Raw genomic sequence first — 26,555 nt, forward strand, 5'->3', positions numbered from 1 at the left:
AACAGCAGAACACTACACTATGGAAAGTATAAGTATTGCCGCTCCTAATTTGTGCGTTGCGTGTAATATTGTGAAGCACATGAAAAGCATGCTTCTTCACGGTCACTTAACGTGTTCGTTTTGCAGTTACGTGAGGCACTGCATGCATTGGTCTTTATTCTTACAGCAGAGAAGTCATTAATTATAACTTTGTGAATTGGGACATTTTAAACTTGCTTTTTTATTTCCAATCTAAATTTAGTAGGAGTCGGTGCATTGTTTGCCGACTCCGACTCCAGGTACCCAAAATCTCCTCCGACTCCACAGCACTGGTTAAAATGTTTGCAGCGAGACTCGGTGGAGGGAGATTTCTGCAGCATATTTAGCAAGTAAAGAATCAGTGTGTGTGTATATATAACATTTGCAAAGTGGTTGGTGGGAAGCTTCAGAATGGCAAAGATGTTTTTTTATTACAAATTACATGAGCAGATTGCAGTTCCTCTTTTAAGTGGTTAAACTGACCTCATCTACAGATAGAAGTTTTTTACTTTGATCTAAAAAAAACGAAATGTTACAATGCTTCTCTTTATCTTGCCTGACCAATGTGGTGCTAAACTTGACAGATTGACAGATTTTTTTATTTTTTTTTGACAGCTGTAGGCTTGAGCAGAGAATATCTCTGCACTGAATCGAGGAAATGCTGTTTTAAGATCGTGAGGGGGGGGGGGGGAAGAATTGCAATCTTGATTCTTTAATGATTAATCTTGCAGCTCTAGTATAAATACAGCTGTTCTGTGAAGCTCTCAGATGTTTGTTAGAGAACCTTAGTGAACAAACGGCATCATGAAGGACAAGGAACACCCCAGACAGGTCAGAGATAAAGTTGTGAAGAAGTTTAAAGTGCGGTTGGGTTATAAAAAAAATAATAATAATTATACCAAGCTTTGAACATCTCGCAGAGCACTGTTCAAGCCATTATTCAGAAATGGAAAGCGTATGACCCAACTACAAACCTCCCAAGACATGGTCGTCTACCTAAACTGACAGGCCGGGCAAGGAGCATTAATCGTAAAGCAGCCAAGAGGTCCATGGTAACGCTGGAGGAGCTGCACTGATCCACAGCTCGGGTGGGAGAATCTGTTCACAGGACAACTATTAGTCGTGCACTCCACAGATCTGGCCTTTATGGAAGAGTGGATGAAGAAAGCCATTGCTGAAAGAAAGCCATAACAAGTTCATTTTGCGAGAAGCCATGTGGGGGACACAGCAAACATGTGGAAGAAGGTGCTCTGGTCAGATGAGACAAAATTGAACTTTTTGGCCTAAAGGCAAAACTCTGTTGTGGCAGAAATCTAAAGGCCCATACACACGATCTGACTTTTTGGCAGCAACGGTCCGACGGAAGTGTTTTATCGGACAATCCGATCCGTGTGTATAATCCATCGGACAATTTTTTTATTTTTTTTTCCAACGGACAAATGTTTGCTGTGCATGCTCTCAAACTTTCCGGCAACAAATGTCTGATGGAGGATATTCAGACCGTGTGTACACAAGTCCACCGGACTAAAGTCCAAAGTACAATCACGCATGCTCAGAACCAATGCTACACATCAGACAATAGCAGATGTTGCCCAAAGGGTGGCAGTAAAGAGCTGAAACACGTGATTTGGTGAATGTTGGCTGAAAAAGTTCTGCCGTGTGTATGCATACCAAATTCACGGCCAACGACCCTTCGGACAAAAGTCCACGGAAAAGTTCAATGGAAGTGCGATCGTGTGTATGATGCTTAAAGAGGAAGTAAAGCCTTCAGAACAAAAAATAAATACAAATACACCCTGCAAGACAAAGGCATAATGAGCTTGTATGCATACTAGGTCATTATGAATTACTTGCCTAAGATCAAAGGCCCCGCAACGGTCCTTGTTCGCCTCCTCTGTTGCCGCCTATCTCTCTTTCTTCGTGGCTACAGGTTTCACTGTCCCAACAGGCACACAGCCCTCATTCACATCTTGCTTACCCGGCTCAGTAGTTTTCTGCCTGGGAGGCTCCCTCAGGGAATGTGGGCGACCACGGCTGTGGGAGGTCACAAAGGCACCTGGCTTTGTAGTTGGCACAGTTGCAGTAGATATCGTAGTAGTATATGCAGTCACTCTAAGTGTAGCAATATGGTTACATTTTCTGACCGCCGCACGTCTATGTACGTCCACAGAATGCCACGGGCAGGCAGATAGGCGTACAGGTACGTCTCTTTAAATCTGCCGCCCGGCGGGCACACCCGCTACGTGCCTTGCGAGTGCGGCCATGGGTCCCGGGAACTCAATGTTCCCGGGAGGCCTGCGATTGTGGTCGGCAAGAGCAGAATGGGAATGCCTTTGTAAACAAGGCATTCCTTTATTCTGCCTAGTGACAATGTCACTAATGACCGTTCCCCGTGATCGGGAACAGTCATCAGTGACGTGTTTCACGTGTAGCCATGCCCCCTAACCGTAAGAATCACTCCCTAGGGAACACTTAACCCCTGCAGCGCCATGTAGTGGTTAATCCCCTTCACTGTCAGTGTCATTTCTCTTATCGTCCATGGACGGACACAGCTCCTTAAATCTTGACAAGTGGGGTTATGTTCCCTGTTTACAGGAGAGGACTAGGCAGAAACATGTTGAATAGTTAAATACATGTTACATTAACAGAGTTGAACAGCCCCGCCCAGGGGGCGGTCCCTCCAGACATAACCCTCCTCACTGCAGCTTGCAGCCTCAGTTTCGTTCTGCCTAGCAAAGGAGAAGGACGTATGACTCCCTTTGGGCCCAGCGCCCTGAGGAGAAATTTTATTTTATTTTACTTTACTTTTTCTTGAAGAATCTTCTTTCAACTGTTGGCTGAGAGACAGGCTGGATAATATAGATCCTTGTAGTCTACTCAGTCCGACCAGCAAGCGTGGGCACACCTTTGCAAAGAGGCTTGGTCTGCCACGCCATACCTCATGACTCCTGAGGTGGCCGGTGAGCTTTGCTCCGAGGTCCACATATGACTGGGCTGTGGTGTTGCCTCACTCACAGTGGACCGGGCCGACAGCTACCTCCATTTCGGTTGTAGTTCTGTCAGGAATGCGTCAGCGAGTCCTCGCTTGGACGGGTAAGTACAGTCCCTCCTGCTTCGGTGGGTTGGTACAGCTGGGCATTCCTGGGGTTCGGGGGTCCCTTCCCCTTACTTCCCTGCTCCTTTCCCTTGCTGCATTGCTAACATTGCCGCTGTCAGGGGGGAGGGGGGCCTTCCTGAGGGGACTGTGTTATCTGGCCTGTGTTTTTTCTTTTTTGTATTGGGCTTTCCTGTGAGGTAAAAAGCCCTGTGATGAGCACAGATGTTTATGATTATACTTCAGCAGACGCTGACTGATTGGTGACACCTGTAACGGTTTTGCTTTTTATGCTGTATCTGTGTCTTATCCTTAAATAAAACAGCCCTAGGAGGCTTTTCCTGTTTAAACACAGGTCCCTGCAAAAGTTACCTCACGGTTCTTTTCCTCACAGGCAGCGCTGGGCAGTCTCCTCCTGAGGGAGTCCCCTGGTTACCCCTGGTCAGCGCAGCAAGTGGGTGAGAGGCCCTGAATAGGGCTCTAGGAGCTTTTGTCTATTTGTATGGACAGGTGTGCATATTATAATACACACTATGTAAATATTGGAGTCAGTATCTGGGTCCTTCCCCACATGCTGGTGGTGGCAGCAGGTGTTAGCACCTGGGATTCCCACAGAGTTTTTATTGTTAGTCCTGGACACAGTTTGTGCCAGGGTGGGGGTGGACTGCGGGCGGGCAGTAAAAGAGTGCCCCCTTCCCCCGTTATCCCCTGGGGAATGCTCTGTTATGGAGCCATGGACTAGGTACCTAGTTAAAAAAAAAAAAAAAAAAAAAAAAAAGGCAGAATAAGGCATTTATGGGTGCGCTTTTTACTGCTGCAAGGGACTCTCCTAAGCTGCATAGTGCAGCTGGGTTTCCGCTGAGGGCTCGGTCTTTTTTGGATCACACAAATCAGACCGCTGTGTAGGTTTTTTCCTTCTGTGCCCTTCTTTGATAATTTCTGAGATGCGGAATGAGAAAAGCCACTGAGGGCTTTTGTAGTCCCTCACCGCCTGGCGGGAACCCCCGCTTGTATGGATCTGACTGATAGAAGATCCGAAGTACTGACCCGTTCCATGTTTACCATGCTGGGGTCTGGCTTGCGGCCTATTGTGGCCACTACACTGGGGTCTCAGTGGTCGCTGGCGCTATTTTTTGGGAGATTTTTCAATTACATTGAAAACTCCCATTGGCGCCCATTTTGTCGTAGCCACGCTATGGCGCAGCTTACATTGTGCTGGCCTTTTTCCTGTGGCCGCGTTCTGAACGCTCGGCGGCCATCTTGGAGTAGTCCTGACCCCTAGTGCGGTATACAACTCACAGAGTGAGCATTTTGCACCAGACAGTGGAGGAGCACCGACTCTCTCCTGAGGTTATTAGCCTAGCGGACCAGCTGGTCCAGGGCCTCATATAGGTCTGTGATGCTTCATTGAATGCTGCGCCCTTGTTATCCAGGGCGTCTGTTTCAGAATGGTTTTATGCACACGGTGGTGTAGTGCTTAACTCCATTACTTGGCAGCAAAAGAGTCATTGGTTCGAATCTGCACACTGACGCCAATCTGCACACTGACGCCAATCTGCCTGGAGCTTGCATTGTCGCTCCCTGTGTCTGTGTGGGTTTCCTCCGGGTACTCCGGTTTCCTCCAAAGACATGTGTACATACACCTACAACACTATGTGTGTGTATTATTTAGGGGCAACCCTCCCAGGCCGTCAAAGGCCCAGCTGGGGGACTAATCTGTCCCTGGGTGCATAAGCCGATCACGCCGGCACCCAAATCCTGCCAATGTATATAGCCTTCCCTCCCTGTCTCTAGGTGGGAGGGGCGGCTTGCAGGTTCACAATTCAGTGAAACCTCCCTGCTCTCCGACTAGTGGGTCTGCGAGGTGGTCTCTTCGGAGTACTAGATAGGGTTTCCTCCTATCCACAGAACAAAGTTCTGTCCTTGTGTCTTCCCCTCCCGGCACGTCGGTCTGCCTTGGGCAGTGTGGGATTTGCTAAGCTGCAAGGTAATTTTACCTTTCCTGCAGGACGAGAGTTTTGGGGTTTTCTATGGGCCTCAGGCCCTAAATACCTTTGTGAACGTCGGGTAGTTCCGCATGGAATCCATTTGTTCGGTGGTAGCTGCGCTTCATCCGGGGGATGTCCTGACGTCCTCGGACATCAGGGACGCATACATGCATGTCCCGTTTTGCACATGTCACAGTGTTTTTTTCTGTGCTTCGTGATGAGAGAAGGGTCTCTGTCAGCCTGTGGCCCTCCCTTTTGATCTGGCGTCAGCACCATGGGTTTTCAGCTAGGAGCTCGCACTTATTTGAATTTTGTTGGGACAGCGAGGCTTTGCCTCATTGGCTACTTTGACGACTTTCTTCTGAGAGCAGCTTCTGTCTCCGACCTAGTGGATGGGTTATTCCCATTCAGACCCTCCGAAGATTCGGGTGGATGTTAAACGTTTAGGCCAGAAAGTGTAGCTCAGTGGCAGCAAGCCTGCCCTACATGTGTGCGACCCAGGGTTCAAATTATGGGCATGCTAGGTTCCGACTCAGCGTTGGAGTATCTAGTGTTGATCCAGACTCCTCAGTGGCAAGGTCCTTCTTCCCCTGGAGAAATTGCAGACTCTTCAGTCTGCGGAGAAGGTATTGGCATCACGCAATCGGTCTTCTCTCCGGGCGCCTGCTGGTTCAGGGTCTGTGGGTAGCCTCCTTCAAGGTGGTACTGTATGCCCAGTTCCACACCCTGGTTTTCCAGTGGAACTACTGTCCAGGTGGTAAAAATCTCTTGTCTCTGAAATCATTAGATTCCTGTGCGCCACCTAGTCAGAGTCTCTCTGAGTTGGTGACAGAGATTCCCGACTCTTCGGTCCGGGAAGTTGTTCCTTCCTTCCAGTGGTCGGTGTTTACGACGAATGCCAGCTCACGGGTTGTGAACCTGGAGGTTCACAAAACTGGGGGGTCCAGTCGGCCCTGAGTCGCTGGACTTGCGTGGACCTATGACCACACCTCCTTGAATGTGTCTGGTCTCGGTAGCTACCCAGGGTCGGGCCTGGCTAGTGCCTGGTGGAAGACCGCCTGGGAATACCAGGTGCTGTCTACTGTTCATTGTCCTACTATTTTAGGCGATCAGGCTATGCTTCTCCTTGTGGTCGACCAATCTGGTTTCAGCCGGACAACGCCACGGCCGTGGCTTCAGTCTACCATCAGGTATGCCGGCAGGCAGACTACTGGAGTCGCCAGATGCTGGACCAGGGCGACTGGTCTTTGTGCTTGGGGTGTTTCGGCTCCCTTGCAGGAGGTGAGCCTCACATGGCATGGATCTCCTGGCAGCTTGTCTCCGCCGCAAGGGTGTCAGTTAGTGGCCAGGTCTAGTGATCTTGTACAGATGCGTCAGTCGCGCTGGTGGCTCTGTGTTGTCTGTATCGGTGATTTTTTGCCATTCCTCCATGGTAGTTGCTTCCTCGGCCGCTCCACAGAGTGGATGCTGAGGAGATCCCGATGATTCTAATCGCTCCAGATTAATCTCGGCGTCCTTGGTGCGCTGATATCGGGCGCCTGGTAGCGGAGGCACCCTGGCGATTGCCAGGGCAGGAGGTTCCTGTCTCAAGGTCCCATACTTCCTCCTGTTGTACCGTCACTGACTTGCTTAACATGGTTATTGGAAGCCAGACTTTAGGTGACCAGGGTCTGTCTGACTCGGTCATCTCAACATGGCACCGTAGTCTTCTTCCGGAGGATCTACCGTCACACCTCTCTTGGTGCGAAGGGATGGAGTGACGTCCACGGGCGTACTTTCAATGTCCAGGGTCCTGCTGTTTTTAAAGCTTGGATTGGATCTAAAAATTGCTTAAAGCACCGTTTGGGGGCAGATTTCAGCCTTGGCTGTGTTCTTTTAGTGGCCTTTTTGCGGCCCGTTCCCTGGTGGGTCCCCTTTTTTTGTGTGCAAGGGGTTTGTCATATACTTTCCCCTCTTGGCCCATCTCTTCCCCCATGAGTTTTGACTCTGGTGCTCTCGGTTCTTCAGGAACCTTCCTTTTGGAAACATCAGAGAGATTTTCTCTTGACACTATCTCAGAAGGTGGCCCCTTTAGTGGCCTTTACCTCTGTTAGAGGGGTTTCTGAGTTGGCGGTCTTGTCTTGCAAGCCGCCATGCTTGATCCCCCATAAGGATTAGGTGATGGTGCGCCCGCGACCTTCCCTTCTTCCGAAGGAGGTTTCGGCCTTTCATACTTTAGGCGTGGTACGCGCTTTGCGGGTATACCAGCCTACTACGGCTCCATTTCGGAGCTTCTGACTCTCTTTTGTGTCGGTGTCTGGTCCACAAAAGGGCCTGGCGGTCTTGTCGACCACCATTTCTCGGTGGATCGGGCAGGCCGTCATACAGGCCTATGCTCCTAAGGGCGGGCCCCCCTTTCCGGTCACGGCACTTTCGACCAGGGCAATTGGTGCTTCCTGGGTTTTTTTTTTTTTCCCCGACATCATGCGTCGGTCTCACAGGTGTGCGAGGCGGCGATTTGCTCGTCCGTTCACGCTTTTTCCAGAATTTACATGGTTGCTGTGAGTGCATCTTATGATGTTTTTTTCAGCCGCTAGTTTTTGCCGGCGGCTGTTTAAAGTTGCACCTCCTCCGTTGAGGAGCTCTGCTTGTTTTGGGGTGAAGTTAAAATTGTTTTTACTGATATATTTCCCACCCCTCGTTTTTTGACACTGCTTGGGGACGTCCCACTTGTCAAGATTTAAGGAGCTGTGTCCGTCCATGGACGATAAGAGAAAATAGGATTTTTTGTACTCACCGTAAAATCCTTTTCTCTGAAGTCCATGGACGGACACAGCTCCCACCCCTCCTTTTTAGGTTTGTACTGCTTGTTACGAACTGAGGCTGCAAGCTGCAGTGAGGAGGGTTATGTCTGGAGGGACCGCCCCCTGGGCGGGGCTGTTCAACTCTGTTAATGTAACATGTATTTAACTATTCAACATGTTTCTGCCTAGTCCTCTCCTGTAAACAGGGAACATAACCCCACTTGTCAAGATTTAAGGAGCTGTGTCCGTCCATGGACTTCAGAGAAAAGGATTTTACGGTGAGTACAAAAAATCCTATTTTTTACAGTGATCGGTGCAATTCTCCTATTTTGTAGAAACTAACTTTTGCGCAAACCAATCAATGAAAGCTTATTGCGATATTATTATTTATTTTCACCAAAAATATGTAGAAGAATATGTATAGGCCTGAACTGTGGGGGGGGGGGGGGGTTTAATATATTTTTGAAACGGTTAATTACATAGTTACATAGTTAGTCAGGTTGAAAAAAGACACAAGTCCATCCAGTTCAACCACAAAAAACAAAATAAAAAAACAAAATAAAAAACACAGTAAAATCCTATACACCCAACGCCATACCCACAGTTGATCCAGAGCAGTGTTTCTCAATTCCAGTCCTCAGGCCCCCCCAACAGGTCAGGTTTTCAGGATTTCCATTATTTTGCACAGGTGATTTGATCAGTTTCACGGCCTTAGTAATCACCACAGCCTTTTCATCTGAGGGAAATCCTGAAAACCTGACCTGTTGGGGGGGCCTGAGGACTGGAATTGAGAAACACTGATCCAGAGGAAGGCAAAAAAAACAGCAGAGCATGATTCAATTTGCTACAGCAGGGGAAAAAATTCCTTCCTGATCCCCCGAGAGGCAATCGGATTTACCCTGGATCAACTTTACCTACAAATCTTAGTACTCAGTTATATTCTGTACGTTTAGGAAAGAATCCAGGCCTTTCTTAAAGCAATCTACTGAGTTGGCCAGAACCACCTCTGGAGGGAGTCTGTTCCACATTTTCACAGCTCTTACTGTGAAAAAACCTTTCCGTATTTGGAGGTGAAATCTCTTTTCCTCTAGACGTAAAGAGTGCCCCCTTGTCCTCAGTGTTGACCGTAAAGTGAATAACTCAACACCAAGTTCACTGTATGGACCTCTTATATATTTGTACATGTTGATCATATCCCCCCTAATTCTCCTCTTCTCAAGAGTGAATAAATTTAGTTCTTCTAATCTTTCCTCATAGCTGAGCTCCTCCATTCCTCTTATCAGTTTGGTTGCTCTTCTCTGCACTTTCTCCAGTTCCCTGATATCCTCTTTGAGAACTGGTGCCCAAAACTGAACTGCATATTCCAGATGAGGTCTTACTAATGATTTGTACAGGGGCAAAATTCTCTCTCTGTCTCTGGAGTCCATACCTCTCTTAATACAAGAAAGGACTTTGCTCGCTTTGGAAACTGCAGCTTGACATTGCATGCAATTATTGAGCTTATGATCCACTAAAACCCCCAGATCCTTCTCCACTACAGATCCCCCCAGTTGTACTCCCCCTAGTATGTATGATGCATGCATATTCTTATTCCCCAAGTGCATAACTTTACATTTATCTACATTAAACCTTAAATCTGCCACTTAGTCGCCCAATCAGACAGAGCATTGAGGTCGGCTTGTAAATTGGAGACATCCTGCAAGGACGTTATTCCACTGCATAGCTTGGTGTCATCTGCAAAGACAGAAATGTTACTTTTGATCTCAGACCCAATATCATTTATAAAGATATTGAAAAGTAAGGGTCCCAGCACTGAACCTTGGGGTACACCACTGTCAACTCATATGGTTAATGATTAAAACGGGCAGATCTAAGTATGCAGGTATCTGGGGTAAAGCTGTCCACATAGACCACCCTCCTCACCACCATCGACACAAATGGAGCTTTCTTTTGGTGGTATTTGATCACCTCTGCGGTTTTTATTTTTTGCGCTATAAGGCTCCATGCACACTGGAAGCTAGAAAAAGCTATAAAAGACGCCATTAGCATTTTTTGGTGTAGCGTTTTTTTTTTTACCTTTTTTTTTTCAATGCATTAAACGCGGGGGAGCTGTGTTTTTGATCGTTTATTAGCGTTTTTTTGCATTTTTTAGCGACGAAAAACGGCGCTTTGAGCGCTCATTAAAGCTGTAAAACGTCCGTGTGTGTGTGGACACATATGCTAACATAGAGTGCAGTTATCATCTTCAGTGTGCATGGAGCGACAATTTAAAAAACAAAAAACAAAAAAAACAACTATTTTGTAATTTTCGCTATAATATCCCCCTATTTATTTTGTGTGTGTGTGTGTGTGTGTGTGTATATATACAGTTTTGTGTTCAGAATTATTCAACCCCCACTGAAATTGATTGTTTTGGTCAGTTTGACATTGATTTTGATCATTCAGTCTTCCTGCTTACAATTAAATCAAAGAGGCACGTGTAGGTCAGACAAATATAACATAACATTTATAATGAAATAACCACAAATGTCTTTTCTGTGCTCACATCATTATCAGTTTTATTCAACCCCCAAGTGACATTCAATCTTAGTACTTAGTACAATATCCTTTTACAGTTATAACAGCTTTTAAACGTGAAGCATAGCTTGACACAAGTGTCTTTCAGCGATCTACGGTATCTTCGCCCATTCGTCATGGGCAAAAGCCTCCAGTTCAGTCACATTCTTAGGCTTGCGCACTGCAACTGCTTTCTTTAAGTCCCACCAGAGGTTCTCAATCGGATTTAAGTCTGGTGACTGCGATGGCCACTCCACAATGTTCCAGCCTTTAATCTGCAACCATGCTCTAGTGGACTTGGAGGTATGCTTGGGATCATTGTCCTGTTGAAAGGTCCAACGTCTCCCAAGCCTCAGGTTTGTGACGGACTGCATCACATTGTCATCCACTATCTCCTGGTACTGAAGAGAATTCATGGTACCTTGCACACGCTGAAGCTTCCCTGTACCTGCAGAAGCAAAACAGCCCCAAAGCATGATTGACTCCCCACCATGCTTCACAGTAGGCAAGGTGTTATTTTCATCATAGGCCTTGTTCTTCCTCCTCCAAACATAGCATTGATCCATGGGCCCAAACAGTTCTAATTTTGTTTCATCAGTCCACAGAACACAATCCCAAAACTTCTGTGGTTTGTCCACATGACTTTTGGCATACTGCAGTCGACTCTTCTTATTCTTTGGAGACAGCAAGGGGGTGCGCCTGGGAGTTCTGGCATGGAGGCCTTCATTACGCAGTGTGCGCCGTATTGTCTGAGCAGAAACTTCAGTACCCACATCTGACAAATCTTTTCTCAGTTCCTCAGCAGTCACACGGGGACTTTTCTCCACTCTACGCTTCAGGTAGCGCACAGTAGTCAAAGTCAGCATCTTCTTTCTGCCACGACCAGGTAGCGTTTCAACAGTGCCCTTTGCCTTGAATTTGCGGATGATGCTTCCTATGGTGTCTCTTGGTATGTTTAACATCTTTGCAATCTTCTTATAGCCGTTGGCCTTCCTGTGAAGAGTAATCACCTCTTCTCTTGTCTTCCTGGACCATTCTCTTGACTTCACCATGTTTGTAACCACACCAGTAAATGTCTAGAAGGAGCTGAGTATCAGTCATTTTAAAGCTGCCTAATTGGTGCTTATTAGGCTTTATTGCTGCTCCCTGACATCCACAGGTGTTTTCAATACCTGATTGAAAACACTTCAATGAACCTCTGTTCTTCAGAGTGGTAGTCTTTAAGGGGTTGAATAATTGTGTAAATGAAGAATTCACAAAAGAAACATTTACTACTGTATTACAAAACCAATTGATGTCATTTTAGTTGCATATGGTTCTTTAAGAAGTCCTTGTAGGATTTCATTCTGAATACAATTACAAATGTACACTAAATTCCCTAAAACCCTTTACAGCATTGGGGGGTTGAATAATTTTGAACACAACTGTAAAATATATAATTTTTTTTTTCTAAGCAAATTTTTTTCTCAGTTTGGGCCGATATGTATTCTTCTACATATTTTTGGTTAAAAAAAAAGAAGCGAATATTGATTGGTTTGTGCAAAAGTTATAGCGTCTATTAAACGGGGGATAGTTTTATGGCGTTTTTTTAGTAATTTTTTTTATTTTTATATATTGCGACTTTTTGGTGGACACATCGGACATTTTTGGGACCAAAAAAAAAAACACTGGTTACTGTGAAGGGGTTAACCACTAGGCAGCGCTGAAGGGTTTAAGTGTGTTCTAGGGAGCTACCAGTGACGCATCACTGATCACTGTTTCTGATAACAGGGAATAGTAGATGACTGACGTGTCACTAGGCAGAACAGGGGAATGCCTTGTTTACAAAGGCATCCCCCTGTCCTGCCTTTGACGACTGCAATCGTGGGCACACTCACGAGGCACGGCGCAGGCCTCCGGCGGCAAATTTAAAGGGACGTACAGTTACGTCCATTTGCCTGCCCATGCCATTGTGTCAACATACATCATTGTGCGGCGGTCAGCAAGTGGTTAATCATCAACCATGCGAGTTGCTAAATTTACCATTAAATGTAACCATATTGCTACACTTTTCTTTCTTTCTTTCTTTCTTTCGTTCTTCTTCCATTTGTGGATTGATATTTTATGGTAACACAACCCATCATTTTGCCATAATCTTTTTATATGGACTATAAACTGAAGGACTTGTGAATAAATGGTTGTGGAATGAAGCATTTGCGTCTTCCATTATTTCATGGGGAAATTTGCTTTGAAATGCCAGTGCTTTGGCTTACAAGCCTGTTTCTGGAATGAATTCTGCTCACAATCCAAGGTTGTACTGTACATTCTCTTGGTAAATCCCCAAAGCTTACCAGAGACCAACAAAAAAAAGAGCCAAATTATGCTCAATAACATTAAAGGAATACAGCAATATTTCAAGCAACCATCCTTGAAAAAGGGCATGGTTGTCTGAATCATTGCATTTTGAATCTTATTGAGCCAGCCTATATCAAACCAGGAAGCTCTTGTTTCAAAAGGTGACTTGAAGAGAAATTGTTTTTTTTTTCTTATGCTAAACACCTTTTTTTTCCCCTGCATTTAGGAGAAATGGAGGAAGAAATGGAAAATCCAGAGATGGTGGATTTACCTGAAAAATTAAAGCATCAATTAAGACACAGAGAGCTGTTTTTATCTAGGCAGCTTGAATCTTTACCAGCTACCCATATACGGTAAGTTGCCATTCCAGACTTGCTCACAAAGCACTTTCCTAAATGTGTCTAATAGTAAAACTGCTCTGAAAAAAACATAATCCCAAAAAATCTTGTAATCACACGTCTGTTTTATTCAATGTACAGGCAGGTAAGCTGCACTCCAAAATTAAAGTGCAATTTTGTCTGTTTCAGAAAAATGAAAAGGTGAACTAAGTGTTTACCCTTGTTCTCCTTGTAACTGTCTATGTTCCAAGTGCTATGGCTAATGATGCACTTAAGGAGCTTGATGATGACATCTGCTCATTTCAAAATAGGCACCCAGAGGCTTTCTATGTGATGGTGATTTTTTTTCATCACAGACTTCTTACCAACGTTTCATCAGCATATCACCATTGCCTCCTAAGGAGTGAACACACTTGACTAGTAAGCAGTAAGGCATATAGAACGATTATCCCTCTCTTGACCCCCCCCACCTGGGTCTTTCTGACCACATTTTCGTCTGGTTGGCCCCTGCCTACCTCTGTTACTGAAAGTCAGTATACCAACAACAAAGAAAGACAAATATGGTTTACCTTCGTGACGCTGCCTCAATACTTTTTATTATACAGGATTTATATAGTGCCAACCGTTTGCGCAGAGCTTTACAACATGAGGGCAGACAGTACAGTTACAATACAATTCAGCGCAGGAGGGCCTGCTCGTTTATAGCGTGCAATCTAGGAGGGAAGGTCAAGTGATACAAAGGGTAATGGCTGTGTGGGATGAGCTGATGAAGAAAATAAAAGTACAGTTGTTGGGTTGAGCAGAATAGGCTTTTTTGAAAAGAAGGGTTTTCAGGGATCGTCTAAACGTGGACAGAGTAGAAGATGGTCAGACAGATTGGGGTAGGGATTTCCATAGAATGGAAGAGGCTCTGGAAAAGTCCTGGAAGCAAGCATGGGACCTAGAGAGCAGGAGGTCTTTGGAAGGAACTAATAACTAGGTTGGTGATGTAGATGGGAGCAGAGTTGTGAATGGCTTTGTAAGTTGTTGTTGTTGTTTGGTATTTTGACTGTAATGAGTTGGGTGAATGGAAGCCAGTGGAGAGATTAAAAAGCGGAGTAGCATACATAGAACGGTTGGTAAAGTGGATGAGCCTGGCAGCAGCATTCATGATGGACTGAAGGGGGATAGCTTACATAAAAGTAATCCAGTGAGGGAATTTCAGTAGTTGAGGCGGGGAGTGAACTGGCTTTGTGGTGTCATTGGTTAGGAAGGGACATATTTTGGAGATGTATGGGTTGAAGCCACAAGATTTGGACAGTGATTTGATGTGGGCCTGAAAAGATGGTTCAGAGTCCAGGATTACACCTAGAATCTTGGCATGCAGGGACAGTTTGATGGTTGCGTTATTGATCTTGACTGAGAAATCAGGGGAAGACCACATTGGTGAATGAGCTTGGTTTTGATTACTGCGTTTGAGGAAGTGGTGTGACATCCATGCTAATGTCAGTAATTTGGTAATATGTGAGGAGACTGAAGGAGTGATCTGAGAGGTAGAGAGATAAATTTGTGTATCGTCGGCACAGATGGTATTGGAAACCAAGAAGGTATATTACCTGACCCAGGGAGGAGGTGTAGATAGAGAATAGGATCGGTCTAAGAACAGAACCTTGGGGGATCCCGACAGAAAGGAAGAAGAGAGGAGGAAGTGGAATTGTAGGTAACGTTAAAGGTGCGGTTAGATAAGTCGGATGAGAACCAGTGAACAAATTGGTCATGGAGACCAAAGGCGTGTTTTTTTTTTTTTTTTTTTTTTTTGAGGGAGGGAGGGGTGGTCCACAGTGTCAAAGGCAGCAGAGAGGTCCAGGAGCAAGGGAACAGAAGTGTGCCCATTTGGTTTTAGCCATTAGGAGAGCAGTTTTAAAGGCGCGTTTTAGGGCAAATTCCAGACTGAAGGGTTATTCTCCGTGAGGTGGCCGCTCAGTCGGTTGTAGACTAGACTTCCAAGAAGTTTTTAAATAAAAAGGGAAGCAAGGAGATGGGACATATGATGTTAAGATTGGTGGGGGTCCAGCGAAGGCTTTTTTAAGTATGGGGGTTATTAGAGCATGTTTTAGAGAGTTGTGGAAGATACCAGAAGAGAGGGAGAAGCTGAAGATTTAGGTTAACGTGTGTAGGATAGAGCCAGAGGGTGACCATAGCATTTGCAAGGGAGCAGGGGGTTGGGTGGACGTTGGAAAAAAAGTTTAGTAACCTTGTCTATAGTGGTGGGGTTGAATGAGGGGAGTAATGATTGTACCTGTGGGGAAGGTAGCTGTACAACAGATCTCCTCACACATTTGTATCAATCTTATTTTTGATGTGATTGGTGATCTCCTGGGCAGTTGAGTGAGTTAGTGAGTGGAGGTGGTGGAGGACAAAGTAGAGAGTTAAAGGTAGAGAAGAGTTCATAGGGAAGGGAATAAGTTATAAATTAGATCTGCTATGCAGTGAGGAGGCGGCAATTGTATTTTTGGAGGGCAGATTTATATTAGTTGAAATCTTTCTGAGACTTAGTCTTGTGCCTCAAAAGCCAAGGTTGTAGGAGTCTGGGTCTGATTTTAAGTGGAGTGGGTGGGGCCAGTATGTCCAGGGAGGATGAATGTGAAGTGTTGTAGACATAAGTGGCAGAGTAGAGAAGAGAAGGGTTGAGGTGGTGAAGGTTTCTACGGATAATTGTTCGTCGGTTAGAGAAGGTGGATGTGAGGGAGTGAAACTGAAAAGGTGGGGGGCAGCACAGTGGTGTAGTGGTTGCCACTTTCGCCTAGCAGCAAAATGGGTCGCTGGTACGTTTCTCGACCACGACACCATCTGTCTGGAGTTTACATGTTCTCCCTGTGCCTGCGTGGGTTTCCTCCTACACGCTAAAAAGATATGCTGGTAGGTAGGGCCGAAACAACTAATCGATTATGAAATTAATCGATTATAAAAATGGTAATCGATTAATTGGCCAGTAACATAATGGTGTTAAAAAAAAAACTAAAAATTGGCACTTCATAGTACAAAAAGAGCAAATCGCTACTGTAAATATTACTTTCACTGTTCAACAGTAAAAACTTAACCCCTTACAGTAGCAATTATTTGCTCTTTTTGTACTAATTTTAGTTTTTTTATCCCTATTATGTTACTAAACATCTCAGGCCTGGGTCACACCTCTGTGTTTTTTGGTGCTTTTTGCAGAAACAGTTCATTTACATGGTTTCCTATGGGACATGTTCACATCCATGATTTTTTTCAGCTGCTGCCTATTTGGAAAGGGCAAGGACTTTTTTTAACGCAAAATGGTGCTATTTAGTTTTTTTGGTTCAATGTACTTCGATGGAGAAGCTGAAGAAAAGTATGGCCAAAATATATAAAAAATGCAAATCACCGCAAAATAACTTTTTTTTTTTTTTATGTTATTACCCGATTAATAGTCCAACTAATCGATTATGAAAATAATCGTTAGTTGCAGCACTACTGGTAGGTTCATAGGCGTGCGCACAGGGTGTGCCAGGTGTGCCTGGGCACACCCTAATCACCCTGTGTGGTGCAGATTGTCTCCGAATTATACTGAGTTAAACCTGCACTAACGCACAGAAAAATACAGCATTAAACGACACATAACACACAGAAATATGCTGCATTAAACGTGCAGTAACACACTGGAATATACTGAGTTAAACATGCAGTAATGCACAGAAATATACTGCGTTAAGCGTGCAGTAACGCACAGAAATAGACCCCTGATATTTCACCAAAGCTAAAAATAAAAAACTACTGACACTGTCCACTGCCCTACTGACACCATCAGTATACTGTATATACACATGCAAATATGTTTGAGCTTTGGGGTGCATACCCTAATGCAATAGGCTGCGCACACCTATGGGTAGGTTACAGACGAAGAGGGTGGGGACAAGGGACGGTGGCTAATGCTCATCCTCTAACATTCCCTTCCCCCAAAAAGATTAATGGACTATCTTGGTAAGAAATGACATACATGTAAAATAATACATTTTATTGCATAAAATTGTTAGACAAAAAATACATAATTAAAATTGAAAAAACAGAACCTCAGGGATACCCCCGGGCAATATCTGTTATTACAAACATATAGATTGGTCTATGCCTCGACTAGTTTCGCGGTAAGAACCGCTTCCTCAAGAGAACCAATCTATAAAACAGACAAATACAATTAATGTTGAACAAACATAATAATTAAAAAAAATAGCCATAATACAATAGAAAGGCATAATACAGAGAGAAATAGCTTACCCACTATTTGGGTGGTTGTGTGCGGTGTCAAGTCGCTCAGGTAAAATAAGCCCCCCTGCGGCGGACAAGGGGAATAATGCGGAAAAATCTAAATGAAGGCATAAAATAGGTAAGAAATCGAGTAAAGAGCAAAAAGAGGAGTGGGACACCCGTGAAAGAGAGAGCAAGGGAGTAGGGATGAGAGGGGGAGGGGGAGGAAAGGGGGGGGGGGGCGGGGAAAACCAAGGAAAAGGAAAGGGGGTGGGAGGGGAGGGTGGGGGGGTGAAGGGACTAGGTATGGGAAGGGGGGGGGGGGGGAACCGAGGAAAAGGCTGAATGGATAACCATAATTAAGCTGAACAGAAAATGACCCAGATTCGGCTTACCGAGTAATTGTGAAATAGTAGTGTGGGTGCCAAGCCATCTGGTGGTTCACTGTGATGCGGAGACAGTAAAGGCAAGTTGAAGGTGGGGACATCCCAAGGTGCTCCGGACTAGGATAGTATCCTGGCTAAAAATTATATAGGGTCCAACATTGCAAAGGACTGCCCAGCAGGTAGAAGTCTGTTGATGCAAATGAAAGTGGGTTACAATGAGAGGTTAACAGGGCATACAAAAATGCACCTAAAAGCCAGGAGAAGACGTACCTGTGGGAGTCCCCCATCCAAAGATGTTAAAAGCCTTACTGCTCTAAACCGCATATAGGAACCACAAGAAGAGATCCGCAATCCACATGCTAAGCCCTTAAAATGAGCTCCCCAACTCGGGGACACCCGAAGCACCGCCAATCAGCGGCGTCGGGCGTCACAGGTCCGTTCCTCCGCAGAGCGCAGGTGCCCAATTGACACTTCCGCGCGTGCGCATTCCACACAGACCCGATGGGCGGGGAGCCCGGCTTGGGGAAGGCAAGGAGGGGATGAACCAATAGGGTCACCCCTCCCAGGAGAAACACAAGTCCGCCAAAGTATGGGGAGAAGAACCCGGTGGCCAAAGACCGCACCAGACCACCAGGGGTCGCTAAACAAAAGTGGAAAAAGATACATGGCATTAATTAGAGTTGAAAGACCATAACAATGAATTGGGAAAGATGTAAATCCCACAAAATCGATAGCATACAGGTTGTTAAACCATACAGGAAGTTGTCACAAAAGGGGCTAGTGGACAAAGGGAGCCAACATTACCAAATAGAGCCCCTGTGACAGGGCAAATCATTGGTCAAACCAACTGAAAGATACAGGAACATTTGGATTTGGGATCCCATCATTGGTTGTGTGATTAGGGAAAGAGTGATAGACAAGCAATATATAAAGACGTGTGGCACCAAAGCCACACTGATTAAGTGTTGGGAAAATAAAGGTGCGTATATGTGGAAAAAGTGTGGGGGTTTACTCTTAAGGATAACCAAAATAGAAGGAATGACAAGGGGGGCACAAGGTGCGAATGGAGTGAAAGGTGTAGGACGGTAAGGGGTCTACGGCACGATAGTGTCCAAATACCCAAGTGTACAAGATGTGTGCAATGGAAAACAATTTTACAAGACCGTGACAATTTCAATAGAGGGAAACATTGTCTTTTTGGGTGTGGTTGACTTGATTACAGATAATAGACAAGGGGGGGGGGCCAAGGATATATCTCCACAATGGCAAGGAGGATCGACAACTAATATTAAAGCGATGTGATGATAAGTCTAAGGAGGATCGGAATCAGCTTGAAGTTCCAAGTGTAGGTAACATATGGAAACCCTATTGGGTCGGAATGTTATCCGATCCATTAAACACATAGTCTTGGGTAGAGACCAGTGAATGTTGCTGAATACGTCCTACTTAAAAGACATAATCACAAATTTTTCCTCCCACATGCTAAAAAGATATGCTGGTAGGTAGGGCCGAAACAACTAATCGACAACTAATAGATTATGAAATTAATCGATTATGAAAATGGTAATCGATTAATCGACCAGTAACATAATGGGGTTTTAAAAAAAAAAAAAAAAATTGGCACTTTATAGTACAAAAAGAGCAAATCGCTAATGTAAATATTACTTTCACTGTTCAACAGTAAAAAATTAACCCCTTACAGTAGCAATTATTTGCTCTTTTTGTACTAATTTTTAGTTTTTTTTTATCCCTATTATGTTACTAAACATCTCAGGCCTGGGTCACACCTCTGTGTTTTTTGGTGCTTTTTGCAGAAACGCACTACAGTTCATTTACATGGTTTCCTATGGGACATGTTCACATCCATGATTTTTTTTCAGCTGCTGCCCATTTGGAAAGGGCAAGGACTTTTTTTTTTTTTTTAACGCAAAATGGTGCTATTTTGTTTTTTTGGTTCAATATACTTTGATGGAGAAGCTGAAGAAAAGTATGTAATGCGTTTTTGTGGCAATTTGTGTTTTTTTAATCTGCCCAACAACAAATTGGCCAAAATATATAAAAAATGCAAATCACCGCAAAATAACTTCTTTTTTTTTTTTTTTTAATGTTTTTTTTTAATGTTATTAACCGATTTAATCGGCCAACTAATCAATTATGAAAATAATCGTTAGTTGCAGCCCTACTGGTAGGTTAATCGGATCCTGTCTAAATTGGCCCTAGTATATGTATGAATGTGTGTTAGGGACCTTAGGTTGTAATCTCCCTGAGTGTAGGGACTGAGGTGAATGTACAATGTATATGTAAAGCACTGCGTAAATTGACAGCGCTATATAAGTACCTGAAATAATAATCCGAGAGTGTATAGGTGTGAGGGAAACCAGGTCAAGAGTGTTGCAATCAGAGTGAGTAGAAGCATGTATCCATTGCTTCAGGTCAAAGGCGGAGGTTAGACTGAAGTTTAGAAGTAGCAGGAGTGTTTGTATTAACAGGGATGTTGAAGTCTCCTAGAATGATTGTGGGTATTTCTAAAGAAATCTTTCTCCATTCTCGATTTCCCACAGCGGTTCTCTCCATAGTAAGTAGTTTTGCATTTATGTTTTTTTGCCCGCAAGTGCATTACTTTAAACCTTGTTTGCCATGATTTGGCCCACTCCATTATTTTGTTCAGGTCTTTCTGTAAAATTTCTATATCCTTATGTGAAGTTATTGCTCATTTCTGGCTGCAAAAACTGAGATTGGGCTATTTATCCCATCCTCTGAATCATTTACCAACGATTGATGTTGGACTGACTGGCCTGAAGTTTCCATGAATTTATCTGTCTTTTTGGATATTGGTACCACATTGACTTTTCTCCAATCGGCTGGTAACAGTCCTGTCCGTATGCTGTTCACAAAGATCAGGGACACTGGTCTGGCTATAACCTGACTGAGTTATCTGTGGACTCTTGAGTGTAAGCCACCTGGTCCTGGTGATTTTATTTGTATTAAGTTTATCAAGTCTTTCCTTCACTCCGGCCTCTGTTAGCCAGGAGGGTATGCCCTGTGATGTGACGCGATCGATATAACTAGGGTTGTCCAGATACCGATACTAGTATCGGTATCGGGACCGATACCGAGTATTTGCGGGAGTACTCGCGCAAATGCTCCCGATACCTAAATAGAATACTTTTTTTGTATTTATCAACATGTTCTATGAAAATTCTTTGAGTTTTTTACTACTGCGTGACAAGCAAATAAAACATTTTTATTCATTTTTACTCATTTTTATTCTTTTATAATGTCTTGAGTTAGAGTTCTTCATAATTCTAAAGAAAATATCCTTAGTCTGTATTGTGGTTTGAAAACTGTCACATGACATTTAAAAAAAGTATCGGTATTCGGTATCGGCGACTACATGAAAAAAAGTATCGGTACTTGTACTCGGTCCTAAAAAAGTGGTATCGGGACAACCCTAGATATAACCCTCCTTTTTCCTGTGTAAAAAACTGAGGAGAAGGCATTTAGTACAGTTGCCTTCTCTTTGTCATCCGTAACCATCCCCCCCCAGCCTTGTCTTTTATGTGGGCAATGTGCTCCGCTATGCCTCTCATAGTCATGTTTTTTTTTTTTTTTTTTGGGCACCCTGATTGTGGTGTTACTTATTGCATTTCTTGTAGTGTTGGAATGCTGACGGTGCCCCATCCCCCTTTTTATATTGTTTTAAATGCAATTTTTCTCTTTAATAAGACTGTTTTACTTAAGGTGAAACCTGGGTGGCTAAACTGTTAATTCTTCTATATTTATTGCCCATTGGAATGCACTGTGTGATACCTTTTTGTTTAATATGCTTCTAAAGCATTCTCATTTTTCTTCAGTGTTCAATGTATCTAGGATTGGGTCCCAATTGATGTCATGTAGTATTGACCGCAGTTTAGAAAAATTGGTTCATTTGGAATCTAGTGTGCTTCCCTCGTACCTCCCTTTTTTCTGTTTTACATTAAATGTGATCATCCTATGATCGCTGGATTCCAAGTTGTCTCGTATTTCCACATCTGATATCAGACTGTGATATAGTAGTTCCCACTCCTCCTCCAAGTTGGGTGGCCTATAACCTACCCCCACTATTTCCCACATCTTCTTTTTGAAGTTCTACCCATACTGACTCCCCCCCCCCCCCCCCCCCACATCCCATTCACAATGTTGCTCCTATCTACCACCTTTGCATCATTTTTTACATACAGACACACCCCTCCCCCTCTACCTTCCCTGTGTTTTCGATGCAAGAAATATCCCTGTATATTTTCCAGCCAATTGTGTGAGCTGTCAACCAAGTTTCAGTTATTCCCACAAAGTCTAAGTCCTCCTCGTGCAATAACTGCTCCAGTTCCTTAACTTTGTTAGCTAGGCTCCTAGCATTTGTGTATACGCCTCTCAGCATGGTATGGGTGCATATTAACTTCCCCTTCGTTTTCCACTGGCTTTGTTTTCGAATTGTCCTTGCATTCACCCCAGGATTAGAAGTTACAGCTGTATTCTCACTACTGACTCCACTATTGCCTTCTGTCCTTTGTGCTCTGTTGGCCAGGATGGATATAAATCAATGATTTAAAAAAAAAAAAAAAAAAAAAATCTTCTTTGTGTGTTTTGTTTTTTGTTTTGTTTCTTTAAATAGATTGTTTTACTTCAAAAGCATTTTATTAAAAATAAATTTGATAAAGAATAAAAAAAAAACAATCTAAAGATAGTTTTTTATATTTAAGATACATCAATAATTTTAGTTTATTCAGCATGAAATGAAGCTTAGTTATATAGCATGAGGCTATATATTCTGCAATATTTACATTTTTGGTAAACTCGTTCAATGAATGGAAGCTGATATAACATGCACTGCATTGATGCATTCACACAATTTCACAGAAACCATGAGCTAAAACAAATAAAGTTCAGGAATATTCCTTTATCCCATTGTATTGGCTAGTCAGAACCAATTCAATCATACAATTTGTAGCGTACATACGCTACAAATTGTATGATTGAATCGGTTCTGATATCGCTGTTTTATTAATCTGACAGCTTATTCTAAATAGTAAACCTTCATTGTGTTAGCAAATATTAAAGATTCTAACTAGGGTTGTCCCGATACCACTTTTTTAGGACAGAGTACAAGTACTTGCCGATACCAATTAACGATGCTTTTAATCTCATGTGACAATGGCACATGTGTCAGTAGTTCATTTTTTACTATATATATATATATATATATATATATATATATATATATATATATATATATATATACACACACACAGGGCCCAAGGGTTACTCGCCACCAGTTGCCCCACCCAGCCCGCCCCTAATTTCGCCTCTAAACACTCCCTCATAAATTATCTCATGAAATGACACTTAAATGTTTTATGCAGAATTAAGTTATAAAAAGAAATATTAACAGTATCCATGCCCACCAATGCAGGTTGCCTATGCCCACCAAACGCATCCCGTGTCCACCATTCAGCCTGTGTTTACCAAATGCAGCCTGTGTCCACTATGCAGCCTACCTGTGCAGGGGGGGAAAGGAACAGGAGAGCAGCCCAGGTAATCGGCACGCAGCGCAGGGAACGCAGGATAATGGTTTTCATTTTAATTGCCGTGTTCGCGCCGCTCAACGTCATATTCAGCCCCGCCAACCTGGCCGGGGAACTTTGACCAATCACCCGTCGCCAGGATTGGACGGGTGATCTGTCTAGCAAAGTCCCCGGACCAGGGGGTGTGGCTGGACCTGACAGCGAAAGGTGGGGGGAACACAGAAATTAAAATGAAAACTGTTATCCTGTGTTCCCCGCGCTGCGCTCTAAAACACCCGGGCTGCGCTCTCTCTCTCTCTCTCTCTCTCTCTCTCTCTCTCTCTCTCTCTCTCTCTCTCTCTCTCTCTCTCTCTCTCTCTCTCTCTCTCTCTTTCCCCCCCCCCCCCCCTCCGTGGTCACTGGGAGAAGCACTCCCATTACACACAGGCTGCCGGCGGTGCTCGCCCCCCCCCCCCCCAGCTCCCAGGCAGCCCTTCCTCGTCAGTCCTCAAAATCCACTCCACTCCACTGCGAGCAGGCGAGTGGATTTTTTGAGGGATATAGATGAGAATATATATAATATTACACACACAGCTTTGCTACAAAACTGAGGTACTCCCTGTGTGGGAGGGGTTATATATAGGGAGGAAATTGTGAGAAAACCAATCAGCGCCACAATACTAATCAATTACTCCTATAATGACGTGAGAGAAAAAAAAACACTCCGAGTGTCTACACAGCTGCTGAACACTTATAGTGATACACCACACCTACTGCAATATTAATTTTGTGAAAATAGTGCAGCGCTGCGTATCTATAAATCTTATATAAACAAATAATTATACATTCCATAAAACAATTTATGAAAGAAGAAAATAAATAAATTATAAAAAAACGTTCATATGTAGGTTTCCAAAGCTGTCACCGCTGTGAAAAATCCTGGATTTCATGGATCCAATATTCAGTGCACACCAGCACTTGCTAAAATGCCTGCTCAGCTCAAGGAGGAGTATAAAACTCATAGACAGATCACTCCTTGTGTCCGCCACGATCAATCCACTTTACCAATAGTAGTAATTCCTACAGTCTCAAGACTGCACCTCCTATGTGGGTAATCAACATTTGAATTGTGTTCAAACACCACCTTCATCTATTCGCTTTTTAATAATCAATTCCACTTTTATATCCAGGGGTTAAGGACATGAAACAAAAAACACAAGTACCATAGTGTTCTCTGCTTTTAAATTTATTAAAAAAGCCCCCCCTAAAAAGCTACACTTACAAGAAATAACAATAAAAAACAGCATGTATCAAATCACCTGCTCATTCACTGCAGATCAAGACTTGCGGTGCTTCGCCTGACATCAGAGTCGTATCTGTAATGTCAGGCGAAGCACAGTGAGTCTTGATCTGCGGTGAATGAGCTGGTGATTTGATACATGCTGTTTTTTATTGTATTAATTTAGGGTTGGCGTAGTTATCCAATATACCAATATCGTTTTTATTCCACATAGTGTGGAATTTATAACTGCAGCAAATCATACACTTCTTTTTTTTTTTTTTTGTGTGCCAGTGACACCATATACACAATCCGGTCCTGGTGACTTATCAATGTTAAGTTTTTTTTTTTTTTAAGTCTATTTCTTATTCTGTCCTCTGTTAGCCATGAGGTTGCTTCCTGTGACGTGTCATGAGGACAAACACTGTGGTTTAGGCTCCTTTCACACGGGGCGGATCAGTAATGCCGGCGGATGACAGGGCGGTCACCGCACACTGTGCAGGGACCGCCCTGTCTTTTCCCTGCTCTCCCCTATGGAGGGATCGGATATACACAGACCGTATGTCCGTGTTCATCCGATCCGCAGACGGAAGGAAAAATAGGGTTTTCTTCCGTCTGCAGAATCAGATCTTTGTGGAGGCAGATGTTCATCTGCTGACACCCGCAATCTCATAGGGACCAATGTATGTCCCCTTTTCATCCGAAAACGGATGGATGAAAAAGCGGACATACGGTCCGCACGTGTTAAAGGGGCCTTATACTTGAAGGATTTCTTGTGTTGTGTTTGTTTTTTTTGCTCTTCTCTGTTTTTGTTTCTTTTGTGTTCTATCTTGGCCGCTCTAATTGCACCCTTACATTTTTTGTTGCATTCTTTGTAAAGTCTGAATGCTGATGATGATCCCTCAGCCTTGTATTTTTTGAAGGCCTTCATCTTTGCTTTTATATGCATTTTTTACATTGGAGTTAATCCATCCAAGACTTTTGTTAGCTCCTTTTAAATTTATTTCCCAATGGGATGCACTGGCTAATGCCCTTATTTAATATGCTCTTAAAGCAAACCCATCTCTTCTCCGTGTTTTTTTTTCCGGGGATTTCATCCCAGTTTATATCTTCTAGCCAGATTCGTAGTTTAGTGAAGTTGGCTCTTTTGAAATTCAGTGTCATGCATAAGATCCCTTATGTTTCCTGTTTGTGGGATTTATACTGAAGCTAATTGACCTGTGATTGCTGTTTCCTAAATTGCCCCTTATTTCCACATCCGTGATCAGGTCTGTATTGTTGGTAATCAGTAGATCTAATAACGCCTTGTTTCTAGTTGGTGCATCTACCATCTGAGCCATGAAATTGTCCAGCAAGACATTTTAGGAACTGGTGAGCTTTAGACGAATGCGCGGTTCCTTCTGCTCAGTCTATGTCTGGATAATAAAAATCCCCCATTATGACACCTCCCATCCTCGCCGCTAATCCAATTTGTGATAGGAGGTCCATCTCCCCCTCCTCCCTCAGGTTAGTGGTCCTGTAGCATACGCTCAGTAATACTTTCCCCCTAGTTTCATCCCTTTGGAGCTGTACCCATAAGGATTCCATCTCCACCCTAGCTCCCTTAGTGATGTCATCTCTCACATTCACTTGTACATTATTCTTGATATACAGGCATACCCCTCCCCTTTTTTACCCTCCCTATCCCTACGATAAAGGAATACCCTTTAATGGGCCAATCATCACCAGGCTCCTGGCATTGGTGAACATTCTACGTAGTTTCGACCGGCCGCATACTGTCTTATTGGGTGTTCCGAGGTTGCAAATGGGACTTATTACTATACTTCGGGTTTATGTGCTTTAGTCAACCTACCACTAATGTTCCCGATACTACCCTGTGGAATATGTTCCGCGCTGACTATGTCTACCTATGGACCCTCCCTCCCATCGCCTAGTTTAAAAAGCCCCTCCAACTTTTTGACCATCTTTACTCCCACCCGATCTGCACCCTCTTC

At 43.8% G+C, this 26,555-nt stretch overlaps 1 protein-coding gene across 16 annotated transcripts in view; it reads left to right on the forward strand.

The window, feature by feature from the left end:
* The window catches only part of MTA1 (metastasis associated 1), a 290,526-nt gene that overhangs the window by 39,207 nt on the left and 224,764 nt on the right, over positions 1-26,555 (forward strand). For all 16 annotated transcript variants that reach the window (XM_040333257.1, XM_040333259.1, XM_040333258.1 and 13 more), the window contains exon 4: positions 13,000-13,126. In XM_040333257.1, the coding sequence (XP_040189191.1) occupies positions 13,000-13,126 (127 nt within the window). The remainder of the gene's footprint in view (positions 1-12,999; positions 13,127-26,555) is intronic.

This window comes from Rana temporaria, chromosome 13 (genome assembly GCF_905171775.1).
Source record: "Rana temporaria chromosome 13, aRanTem1.1, whole genome shotgun sequence".
NCBI classification, from domain to species: Eukaryota; Metazoa; Chordata; class Amphibia; order Anura; family Ranidae; genus Rana; species Rana temporaria.